Source organism: Pseudopipra pipra, chromosome 13, assembly GCF_036250125.1.
Source record: "Pseudopipra pipra isolate bDixPip1 chromosome 13, bDixPip1.hap1, whole genome shotgun sequence".
NCBI lineage: Eukaryota > Metazoa > Chordata > Aves > Passeriformes > Pipridae > Pseudopipra > Pseudopipra pipra.
The window spans coordinates 8387519-8400833 of record NC_087561.1 but is presented as its reverse complement, the minus strand read 5'-3'; the positions used below and the strand labels follow the sequence as shown (position 1 = coordinate 8400833).

Sequence of the window (13315 nt, the reverse complement as noted above, 5' to 3'; positions counted from 1 at the left end):
GGTATACACACCCTTTACAGACAACTGGAAAGTGGGGAGTTTCACACAATGTAATCAGCAGAAACAGAGAAGCTGAGCAAAAAGCGAGGGTGTGGCTAAGATGTTCTAAATGCTATTGAAGAGAACGCAATGTATTTAGAAATAACCAGAATAGAGACAGCAAAATAGGGGAATAGGTATTTTATTTTTCATGAACAGTAAATACATGTTTTTTAAATAATAGATTTTATCCCCAGCTGTCCTCAAAGAGTGTATCAATTCAATATAAATCAATTTCCTTAAATTTTAATTACTCCTCCATAAAGAAAGCAGCCTATAAGCACTCATTTCTATGCTCTGTACACAAATAACAGTAAAGTGAAGCATCTGATTCCAAAAAAAAATTATCTGAGATCCACACTTTGACCCCTATGTCATAAGGTGGTATCATCAACCAGGTTAACAAAGTAATACTCAAGGTAAGAGTTTTAACCTCTTCCCATTCCCTTTCCAGCAGCACCAAAACAGTACTATCAACTTCACATTACTTTAAGATGTGAACCTGCTTGATCAATGTAACAAGAAACTCAATATTTAAGATCAGTCTGCAAAACAACTTGCTTAATATTTGCAAATAAAACCCACTGAATTATTAAACTGGAAGAAAAAGTGGTAAAAGAATTTCTTTTTGTGTTCATGTTCTTTTCTACAGGCACCCTCTCTCCAAAGGAAGAAGACCTTTTCCGCAGGCGCTGCCAGGCAGTGCAGGGGAGCCGATTCAATGGCTTGGTGCAGAGATGGACACATTCACCAACACTTCTTCCCTTCTCAGCCCCACAGTTCCAGCTCTCATGTTAGCTACATCAATTTTATTGACAAACCTGGCAGAAAACTGGTCAAAAACTCAGCCGACTTGAAGCAGCTCACCAGCAGGTCAGACAAACACCCAGGTGACTGAAGACAGGGCAGAAGCCCTACCTTCCAGTAACAACTAGATGAGAGACTAGTTCATCTATCTCAACTGAGTGCATCATAAATTAAAATCAAAATACCTGTACCTTCACAAGAATAGAAATATCAACATTGGTACAGTCTGTTAAGAGTTCATCTGCAACTGTTATTACTCCGACGTTGTAGCTCACTGCTGCAAGCTGAGGATGGAGAACTTCCTTGCTCTACTAAAACACATCCCTTCAAACGAAGATAAAACTGTGTGAAACAAGAAATTCTGAAGCAGCGTGAGCACCTATTAAACAAGTTTGTATGGCAGAGCCAGCAACTGAACCAAGGCCTCCCAACTCATACACCACATCCTATAACCTCCATTTCACTCCCACACATGGATTAAAGCAGTAATTATCAAAGTGCATGTGCCTGCTAACATCTAAGTATATGCATAATTTAACTCATGTGGGTAGTTCTCCAGTTGAGATAAAGTGCAATCAATTGCATTCTGCAGTCAGGATGGCAAAACTACAACTGAATAGTTTCCCTGACTCTCAGTCCTTTACTTGCATGAGCAAAGTCAAAGTGTTGAGTTAATGTTGAGAGTGCCTGAAAGATCAGGTCTCAAAATTTCACATTCACAGAATGTTAAGCTTCTTCAGTTTATCTTGAGGCTTAACATATTGCATAAACTGCCAGACAAGTATTTATTAAAGCCCTCTGTCCACACTAAAGGCTCCCTGATGTGTTGAATCTCTCACAAAATAAGGTATCAATCAGTGCTTGCCACTGCATGTGTATTGTAAATGTCCATATGGGCTTCAGTCATGGACCAGCATCTTGTTGGGAAGACATGACAAACAGTCTCACTACATGGGCAGTACACAAATAGGTCTACAAGGAGTCCAGACTGAGCAGCATAAGTAGTCACCCTCGGATTCCAACTCCATCTGTACACAATATCTGGCAGTAGCAACAAATGAACATAATAAATTGTATTTAGATAGAGAAGGGTCTTAACAAGATAAAAAATGACAGACAAGATGACCACATCCTGATCAATATCTAGTTTTGGCATTTGAAACTACCACGATATACATTTATGTATTTATGTTTTGAACAAGGTCTCTGAAAAATTTCCTGGAAGCAAACTGTCACTGCTGCCCTACTAATTAACACTATGACACTCTGAGACACACAAAATCCTTACCTTCTGGTTTTTGGATACTACTGTTAAATCATGACACCACACCACTCAAAAAGAAAATTTAAGAAAGGAGAGCAATTTTTTTTAAGCATCCATTATTTATCCCAGTAGAAGATGAAATACCAAACTAAAACAAATAATTTGCTTCTCTCAATAGTTTCATATTCCTCCAAAACATAAAACTGTGCTTTCATTTAGGCAACAAGTAACTGCCAAAATACTATCTCAACTGATCTAGTCAGATCATGAAAGCCATTTCATGCTCCAGCAAGTAAATATTTTTCCATAAGACCTAATCTTTTCTTTCTACTAATTATGGGGGGGGGTCCTCACTTTTCAAAAAAGTTGGTATTTGTCTCCCTGTGAATAAGCCCACCACTTTGTTTAAAAACAAACCAAACCCCTCCATACAGAAGTGAATGCTCTCTGACTTCATGTGTGGGCTTTATCAGACCAGGCTTCCATACAGTAACAAAAAACAAAACAAAACAAAACAAAACAACCTTCTAAATTTTCACAAATCCTCTATTTGCTAGCAATGTCAGTTTTCTCCTTTGGCAGTATCTTTCCCCTTTCCATTTTTCTAACTTATCATTATAATGTATTGTCTTAATTTTGAACCACAAAACCCATGACTGGACTTCGGCCGAGACCTAATTTAAGTTTCTGGGCGTATTGGTATTAGATAAGTAACTCGATAAAATTAAGAAGTATCATTACATTTATTTCCCTTTAATATTTTAAAATATTTCATATTTCAATATTTCATTTTGAAATGACAGCATCCTAGTTTTGTTTTCCTGTAGTAAAATAGGATAGGAAGTTATGAAAAAAGAAACATGAACTTACACACTGAAGACTCTCCCAATAAAGTTAGCTTCCTAAACAGTTCTCTAAATTGTGGCTACAGAGATGTAGTTTAGGTTCTAGAAAGTAAGTTCAAGCATGTTCCTTTATGTTTATAAAGCTACCACTGTAAAACCTCACAACTGTCATCCAAGACACAATCACATTTCTTTTAAAACATATGGCCTCTCTTGCAAACTGCTCTTCAAGTCATGCCTGGAACTGCATTTAAGCAGTATTCCAAATGAAGTGCAAATGCCACAAATACAGGAATTTAGCTAAACATTTTGGTTTTTTGGTCCTGTAACAAATGAACACTTTATTCCCATCGTGGTTAAGAAGCACTGCTCTAAGGGGAGGGGAGAATCCCAAAAGGTTTTATCATGGTCAAAAGCTGAGGTAACTTGCTCAAAGTGCTGAGAATTCAACGTGAACAGAGCAGCTGCCTTTATATGATCAGCTATGACATTTCTGTCCTCGTGCAAACTCCACACAACCTTCCAACATGTTTAACTTACATACTAACATAATGGCTCCATCATAATTCAAACCAAAAGTTACATGGCTATAAAGAGAGGCCCCTTCACTACAAAATGGAGGGCCTGGAAAGAACAGTATTTTGTGCAGGGAGGCTCTACATTCTCTATTCTCTAACCTACTACCTTTTTCTTCATGCACAAGGAAGATCATTAGCAAAGCTGCACACCCTTTTAAGAAAGATGAACAAAAGAAAATACGAAAAAGAGCGACTCTCAAGAAGCGTTTCTCAAAGCGATCCCCCAAACACCGGTTATTTACAATTGTAGGCTTTTTCAGTTACAACAAAAACAGAAGTGCATGGAAGAAAGAAGAGCATTTAAAAAACATAGTTAGTACACGGAGTACCGCTGTTAAAGCTAATAGAGTAACGTGAAATGGCCAAACTGGTGAATTACCCCAGAAGAGATGCACTCCTGGAACGCAGCACACAGCAATCAGTTAACTTGCCAAGATGGCTTAAAACAGACACACGTGAGGCCCTGAACAGAAAGCTCCCAGCACACCTGGATTGGTCAGGGAGGCTGCACCCAGGCCCCTCGGTGCACAAAGGTTACTTTGTGGCATAGAACAGGCATGACTGGCTGATTTACCTCGCCTGGGTCAGAGAATACAGCGCCAGTCCCCTCGGAACCGGCAGAAAAGTGGGAACGGGGGCCGAGGCCTCCACCAGAACGGCCAGCACCGCGGAGCCAGCGGAACGGGAATGCGCCAGGGTCTGTATTACCGCGGGGGGAGGCTGAAGAGGAGCCCGACTCCCGACGAGCAGGGCCCGGAGGCTGGAAGGGGGCGCTCGGGGCGCCGGGCCCAGCTGCGGGGGCCGAGCGTCGGGGCGGGCGGCAGCACCGGCCGGGGCGGAGGCCCGGGCCCTCCGCCCGACCGCGGCGTCGACCCCCAGCCCGGCAGCAAGGACGCAGCCCCGGCCGCCGTCCTCCCCGCCGCCCCCCGCCCTCCCCGCCCCGCTCCCGCAGGCCGCAGCGCCCCATCCCGCCCCGCGGCCGGGCCCCGCACTCACAACTCGCTCTTGCCGCCTTTCTCCCAGTTCTTTATCCACTCTCCCGGGAGCAGCGCCGCCATCTTCCCCGAGAGGCGCCGAGGGCCCGGATGGAGCGGCGGCGGCGGCGCCGGGTCAGAGGGGACGGACGGGCCGCGAGAGCCGCGGGACGCGGCGTGCGGGGAGGCGGCGGGGCGGGGGCTGCGCCTGCGCGCTGGGCTCGGGCCGCGCGCCGCGGGGCGGTGCCACGGGCCGCGCGCGTGCGCTGGGAGCGCGGGGCGGGGCGGGCGCGCGGCCCTCGGGAACGGCCGCGGGGGCGGGAGCGCGGCGGGGCCGCGGGTGGCCGGTGGGGCCTGCGGGGCCGGGGCACCGCCACACCCGCCCCTGGGCGCGTCACGGCCGCGGGCCCGGGCGCTGGAAACACCGCGCGGCGGCCGCGTTAAAGCGCGCGTGTGCGGAACACCCACGTGGGCGCGCGTGCGTTGGGCGCCGCCGCCCCCCCCGCGCCCTCCCCTCCGCAACCGAGCGCGGCGGGAGGTGCGAGACGTAAAAATAAAATGGCCAAAACGGCGAATCGTGCGGGGGCAGGGGGGGGTGTTATAATTATTATTATTATTTTTAAAAATAAAAATGGCTAAAACGGAGAATCGCGGGGTTTTTAATTATTGTTTAAAAAATAAAAATGGCTAAACCAGCGAATCCTGGTTTTATTATTATTTAAAATAAAAATGGCTAAAAAGATGAATCGTGTTTTTATTATTATTTAAAATAAAAATTACTAAAATGGTGAATCGTGAGGGTTTTTCTATTATCATTTAGAAAATAAAAATGGCTAAAATGGTGAATTGTGAGGGGGGTGTTTTTATTTTAAAAATTAAAAATGGCTAAAGGAGTGAGCCTTTATTATTATTTTAAAAAATAAAAATGGCTTAAAAGGCAAATTGTCTTTATTATTATTTAAAAAAATAAAAATGGCTAAAATGGTGAATCATTTTAATAAATACTGTTAAGAAAAGCTGTTAAGGGTTTCAGTAAATATTATCATGTAGCATCTAAATGGTCTCTCTCTGGATGTAAAAGCTTGGGGCAAACCAACTATATGGATGTTGTCTTCCAGTTGTCGTCCCTAATGCATGTGCCTGTTTTATTACGTGTTGCTCATCTGAGCATCGTTAGTTGACAAGGTGGTGATAGATCAAACCCTGATGATCTCAGAGGTCTTTTCCAACCCAGTTGATTCTGTGATCTCTGTTAAGTCTCCCCAGGTTGTTCTGTGTTCCCTTCAGTTGCTAATCAGGATATAAGAGTTAAAAACATTCCATGTGGTCAGGCAGCACATGTTTTTAGTCTTTCCAGACATTCCTCTTGCCTATCAGGACATCTTTTGTTGTTGCCTTCTCAGTCTCCTGCATGACTCCACCTCTGCTGAAGTGTAAATCATTACACGAATACAATGGAACTTCAGAAAATGGAGAATTAGAAATAAAAATAAATAAAAGATGAGGTGAAAACGATGAAACAGAAGAAAATGGAGAATTTTAAATAAAGTCAAAAGCTGAGGCCTCGGTGCACCTGTGCCTATGGCAGTGCCAGCACTGCTGTGCTTTCTCTGCTTTGTACTGTGTTCTCCATGTTTAATCAAAATGAGCAGTTTTCAAGCACTTGGTGTAGAAGTGGTTTTCCACTTACAAAATAGCCCTGAGAAGAAAGTGTGTAGAATTTCAGCAAATCCATTCTACTTGATTAAGATGCATAGTATATATGTATACATGGTATATACATATATGTCTCTAAAACACAGAGACTCACACATTTTAATAAAGTAATGCAGACAAAGCAAAATATTTTGAAAATAGCTATGTACCAATTCCTCTTCAGATTAATATATTATTGACACAGAGTGGTTTTTATTCAAGGCTGTAAAGTCATAATTACTTTTGGCTTATCCTTGCTTTTGTGGTGGACATCTTTATGTAGTGAAACATCTTTCTCAGTACCACCTGATGTTAGCTGAATTGTGAGGAATACCTAGGTTAAAAAATAAGATCTGTATTTTAGTTCTACAAAGCAGCCTTTATAGTTAATTATCCATCTTTTCATGAGGCTTTTGTGTGCTAGAAAAAGCGTCGTGGGCATCCTAAGATTCGTATAAATGAGTCAGAGAGCCTTGTTAAAAGATAGGACAGCTTTGTGTTTCCTTCTGCTATTTATACAGGTTGATTTTTACCTTTCTAAATAATGGGATAAAATAAAATTTTGAAAAGAAGGAAAAATGATGACGACTGCAAAAGCAGGATGTGTCACACCGCAGTCTCGAACCACCTACTGTGCTTCCTGCCTGAATAAAGAAGTACTCTGAAGGTTTTGTCCTAACTACATTAAAGAAAATGCCTATGTCACCACTATGGTAACAGCTGGATAGCAGCAGGAAGTCATTTAGCTTAATGGCAAATACAAGGTTTTCAAGGGTGTAGTACGTTATCCAGCAAATACATAGCTAGAAAAGTATCAGTGGTAATTTAAACTTATAAAAATGTATTTATTCTTGGTTTTCTAAATAAATACTACAGATACCTATTAGGAGAGCTGGAAATATAAAAAAGCAGAAGAGATAAAACATCTAACAGCTCATTTCCTCTATATTAACCCACTCCATGGATTCATATGACAAGACACAACTTTAACAACTGAGTGCTTTGCTTTACTTTCCAGACACAGACATTTAAGAATGAGTGTTTGGAATAAAATGTCCTTTATTATTTGGCTTATCATGTCCATGTAAGAATTAATTGTCCTAAATTCTCAATTTATTTTTTTTTTAATCAGTCATTGTTTGGCAATTGCTCTTTTTCTGGAGACATTTCTGAAATTCTCACACAGAAGAAAAATGACACAGAGAAGGCATGCTTCCACATTTTCTAGATGATTTCCATTTGGTAAATGCTGTTTAGGCAAGTAAGAATCCTAAACATTAGCTGATACCAGCTGTTTCCATTCCTCTGGGCAACTGAAAAGAGAAACATTCTCAGACAGTGATTGTCAAACCCATTTTACAACTTTGGGTTTTTTTTCCAGAGCTAAACTCAGTGTCACTTCATCATCCTGAGCTATAAAATGTCCCAGATTTAATTAAGATCAGTGGATGTGGAGAAGCACAGTTTGGGAAAGGTTTGCTTGTTTTCAGCTTGAAGTCAGAGTTGTTGTTGTTTGCCTTTCTCATCCACTTGCCAACACAGGCAAGAGCCAACTGCAGATTTAGGTTTCACTTCCAAACCTTGTTGACCTGGAAGGCTTCTGGTCAAGACTTAAGTTGTTGGTTCTGTGTATGTTCATACAACCTGGTGAAAAATGAAAGGCAGAAAGACTAATTAAACTCTTCCACATGATGCCTGTGAAGAAGGGGCTTTGTTTGTCAAAAACGGTGCTGGGAGCAATGCCTGGAGTAATGTGATTGGAACAGCACTTCATAGGCAGCAGATCAATTATTTGCTTCACAATATGTTTACTCCTTCCATGTGTATTTCTCTCTGATTAGTGCATAGCTCTAAAGAGTCCTGTTTGCTTTTTTCCTAATTAGCTTTGACAAGAAAAGCCAAAAAGACTCCCAATACCTCTATTTCAGCAACAGCTTTGAACAATGGAGAACCTACAAATACAGGAAAAGGGATTATTATTTCTTTAATCACGGTCTCACCAAATGGCAAAATGTTAGTGCAGGAGTGGAGATCTGTGAAACACTGCTGGGATTTGTTTGAAGGATGGAGACAAGCTATTCTAATGGGCTTTACTCCCAGCCTGTGCTGGAACCATTGCATGGACAGTTCCTGTTTGTTTGCTCTGAAGAATGACAGCACGGTAGAAAACTAATAAATTAATTAAACATTTTGTCTTCCAGTACATACACCTTCCTAGAAAAGGCCTTATCAAGGTCAGTTATTGGGGTTTCATTATAACGTATGTTAAGTGTGAAAATATGAAAAAAACCTAGGAAATTTGTGTGTTTTGCAAGCTGGGCAGTGATAGTACCACTGCAGTGCAATTTAGAGTCTTGCAGTGCTTCCTGAGTCGACTAATGCAGAAAGGCAGAGTATTAACTTGTAAAGCAGCTCACAGCTCATCACTCACTCGCTGATCTAATAGCTGGATATTCTTCAGGAGGGGTCTGTATCATTACACCTTTCGGATGACACACATCCCACAGAAAATGGGATGACAATGCACTCTGCTGACAAAATCCATCTGGCAACTTCAGCCCATAATTGCCTGTAGTCACACATACAAAGGGTCTGCTGCAGCAGCTCCCTGGCAGCGTCTCTCCAGCGCTGGGAGAGTCAGGCAGCCCACACTGGTGTCCCAGCAGCTCTGCAGCAAGTGCTTACAGTTTGTCCTCCTGTCCCTCTCCTCTGCATGTGTGCAGTGAAACTCCACCTGGCTGGAGCCTCTGAGCAGGGTTGGCTGGGTGCTGGTGATGCAGGAAGTGTAGGAAGCCAAAGTTTACAAATAGTCAGCACTTATCAGTGGGTGGACAGGACCTACCAGAGCTGCTGGTGTGGCTGGCAGTGCAGTGGGACAGGCCCTTATCCCATGGCATAGGTGCCCCATGCTGGTTTATTGTGAGAGGTGGGAGTATTTATTAGTGCATTGAGGGAATATGAAGGTTTGAAGGTAAAACCTGAATTTGGTACGTCAGACTCTTACCAACACAGTCCACACCCTTGTTTGGGTTGTGTACCCCAGATACCAAGTGTGTTAGAGTGTGTCTGTGGCTAATGATAGTGATGTAAGAGAAATCCTGAACAGCTACCTAACCTTGGCAGACTGTTAGCAGTCAAAGAAGCTATTTCTGAAACTCTCGGTCCTGATTCCTCATTCTTGATCCCAGCCTGCAGTCTGGGGCATTTTGTCCATTGTTCTGTATTCTGCTGCTGCATCTCTTCCTGGTAGTTTAGCTCTGAGTGAGTCCAAAGTCAGAAGACACTTGATTAAATACATCTGCCTTTGACATGTGAAGAATATCTTTTTTAAGCTTCTACTTTAACATCAATATAAAGCATTTAAGAACTACAGAAAGTTTGCTCGGCTAAGGTTTGGATGGTCATGCTGAGTTTCCTCCATATATAAAAATTCTCAGACATCATCAGTAGGACATGAGGAAAATGAATGACCAAAGTGATCAGTTAAAAGGGACATGTTTGTTAACCACAGCATTCCTCTTTGCTCCTCTCCACCTCTTTTCTCCTATCAGGGTATAACATGTGGAAGCATTCAGGGAATAGGGAAGCACTGCCTTGAACTTGTCTTTTTTCTACCTGTTATATCAGACTTACACAGTATCTGTGTGCCAGCACAGATATTCCAGCATGAAGGAATTATGAATAGAAAAGCACATATGTGGTCATATGCCACATGCTTGCTGAGTCCAAAGTCCCAGCTCTAGATAATTATTTCTTGCATTAATCAGTTCAAACAGAACCAAAATAAATCACTAGTTGCATTTTCCTCTTCATTTGGCATTTATCTTTGCTCACCTGCTCAGTGAATTGTGAAAGAAAGTAAACACTGCTTGTCCCTGATTTGACACCACATGTAGTGAACTTAGTAGTTTCAGTGAGCAGCATACTAAGACATCAATTTTTTTACATGCTTAAATGCTAACTTTTCCACAGTACTGCTGCCATTATTTGATGGTTTTAGTTTTAATGAGAAGGCATTTTATTGCATCATCTGATCAGCAACAGATCTGGGAGTTGTAGGAACATTTGTCCTGCGCAGGATTTCATTGCTGAAATTGAAAAGGCTCATCATATCTTTTCAACTTTTCCTGTTTCTGTACCATAATGATACCTCTATTTATCTCAAACTTCCCTTGAGACATTTCCACTACCTTCATGAAAATGTAATGAGAATGATGTCTATCATCTGCTTGCAACAAAAGGAAAGAAAGAATGTTCTGTAAGTGCTGTGGATAAAGGGAAAGGCTGTCATACTGTTTTGGAAGAGAGAATCAGATTTGATTTTCTGTGGACCAGCATACAAATGCATAGTTTTCCTACCAAATGACTGCATCTCTTGGATGCATCCAAGAACATTGGATGTAATTCAAGGGAAAAGATAGCTTTCAGACATCTGTTACTTATCAGTTATTTGATTTTCTATTGTCATATTCATGAGAAAATGTTCCTAATCAAGGCACTGTCTTGACATTTTTCCATATTTGATTTTCTTTCTCTGCTGCACCTCTGAAATTCCAGCTGTGGATTGCTTTTTTCACTCCATTCATTAACCTGATACTAATGATCCAATTAATTAGTCAATAAAATGAGTAGGAAATAAATTACATTAATTTCTTAGGGAATATGTCAACAAACCACATATGAGTTTCCCATATGAACCTTTGTGACTCATGACTCATTATGGACTAAACAGTTTGTGTCAAAGAATTGTGTGCTAAATCCAGTTTATATTTATCTGACTCAGACAGGTCAGAACAGATTGAAATTTAACACAACTGTGTAAAGAAAGTTTCAAACAGATTATACTTTTTGTATGATCTGATTTTTTTGAATTTACATTATTTGTTATATTTTTTAATGGAAAGGATCTCAGGAGGCAATTCCCCATATTACTCTGAAGTATGTATATAAATATTTGAAGTAGTAATTTTTTTTAAAAGATGTCTAATTGTAATAGAAATTTTAATATGGTGCACATTAAGGTAATCTCAAAAATGTTACCAACTCCTCCCACAGAAGGATATTAAGAGATCATTTTTGCGTGAAATAACCTGAAACATTTGGTAATTGTCCAAGCTACGAGATGTTCATGTTTCACAGAAAGAAAAAAAACCAACCAAACAAAACCCAAACCAAACCCAAACCTCGTGCAGAAAATCCCTCCAAATCCACCTACTGGACTTTGCTTAGTCAGACACTGGCAGTGATTGGCAGCTCCCCATTATGCCTCTAAGTATTGCCCCTTCATTAAGCAAAAGTGTCTTTTCAAGTGAGCTGCAGCCAAAACCACTGTTCCCAGACACTTCAGATTACTTTTTTAAATGACATTTTTAATGAAAAACAGCAGTTTAAATCAACTCTATGTGATAATATATACAGAAAGTTACTTTCCAGAGTAGAAGAAATTAATTTTGTGTGAAATGCTGTGCAGTACCAAGCTTGGGAGAAGAGTGTGTATGTAAAGTGCCACCATGTGTGCTATAGAGCATTGACTTTCCAAGATAACTGGCTGGTTTCTTTACTTATTCATTGCATAAATAACATGAGCTGAAAAAATACAATACATACTTCACATACATAATGCAGGGAGGCATAACTACAGAAACCCCATTGTGCACATGGATATGTACACTTCCAAACTGAAGTTCTTTTCTTTGTTTGTTTATTTCTCAATTTATCTGAGACTAAAATACAAGACTAAGGCAAAGATACTCAAAGTATGGAACTGCCCTGTGGTCAGTTAAGGCCCATAATGTAGTGGCTACAAGTCCTTCCACAGAAAAAGCAGACAAAAAAGCTCAGAGGGACTACATCCATATGAAGTCAGTAAACTGAAGTTTTTATTTGTTTTAATGCAAAATACTCAACAAATTTTAGGTACAATTTTGTTCATTCCATTTCAAATGAAAGAGGGAATACAGCAAATGCAACATTTGTTTCCATCCACTTGATGTCGACAAACTTGAAATTTTCTTGCAAGTTTAATTACTTTCTGTAGCTTGGTTGTCACTGTTGTACAATTCTATTGACAATCAATTAGTTTTAATGGTTTTGGGTCACAGAAGGCTTCATATTAGCTTTATAGTACAACTGTACTATTTCACTTCCATTTCCACGGATGCATTCAGAACTTTATTCAAACTGCACTTTAAGTTCGTTAAACTCAACAGAAAACAAAGAAATAGCTTGGGAAGAAAATAAAGATTTTATGAGTATTTTTGTTCTCATTGCTGATGTTTTTCTTTTTCATTATGTTTTCTTATTTTCTAGTTATTCTATATATAGAAGAGCTTTTTTATTTAAACTTTTACCAAACTTTTTGATTTAGACATCAAAACCTGAAAGTGGGTCACTGCAAAAACACCTTGTGACCTCTAAAAATAATCTGCTTCATTTGGAAAAGTATCAAACCCTCAACAGAAGCAAGGGCTTTTGTGAAAATCATTGCTAATGAATGTATTAATAATGTGGTATGACAAGGAATTAGAAGATTAAATATTCATGTTCACATTGCTGTGTTACCTCTTACTGTGTTGTATTATGGCAAAGATTCTTAAATAAATGATCTGGCTTTGGACTGATGTGAAATGGGTTTAGATTGATGTGACTCAATATTGCAATAGAGCTGTTTGTTTCTTATAGGCTCTGCATCACCAGTATGATGCATAAGTAAATATTAGTCCTGGGTTGTGGGTCATTCTTTTTTGACTCAAAATGGAGTTTTAGTAGGTGCTGGACAGCAAAGTAAGAAACTTTGCTTATTCAAAAGGGTCTCAGTCTAAATCCTGAAAACTGTACCAAACGTTCTGGTACATCATATAATTGCACTGCATCTCCTGAAATTGTCCCAGACTATCCTCCACAAGTCTTTGGAGACATGCAATCTGAGAAAAGTAAGTCACTACTATTCATATGCACAATGTGAAAACCAAAAAAGTTTGAGGGCGTTTCTCCAAGTAGCTGAGTTTTCTTGAGGATAAGCAGGGAGCAGGTCCCCTACATACAGCCAAGTGTCCTGGCTATGTTAAAATGTATTGGGTCAACCATGAGGGCACCTGAGCTTCTAAAAAATGA

At 40.5% G+C, this 13315-nt stretch overlaps 1 protein-coding gene across 8 annotated transcripts in view; it reads right to left on the bottom strand.

Moving 5' to 3' along the window:
* THOC2 (THO complex subunit 2) overlaps positions 1-4703 on the bottom strand; it is a 47080-nt gene extending 42377 nt beyond the window's left edge. For 4 of the 8 annotated variants that reach the window (XM_064669859.1, XM_064669861.1, XM_064669862.1 and 1 more), the window contains exon 1: positions 4530-4701. In XM_064669859.1, the coding sequence (XP_064525929.1) occupies positions 4530-4591 (62 nt within the window). In that variant the 5' untranslated portion in view covers positions 4592-4701. Of the gene's footprint in view, positions 1-4529 lie in introns of all 8 variants that reach the window. The other 4 variants (XR_010433991.1, XR_010433990.1, XR_010433989.1 and 1 more) reach the window with 2 other exon arrangements.
* Between the last annotated feature and the right edge of the window lie 8612 nt (positions 4704-13315).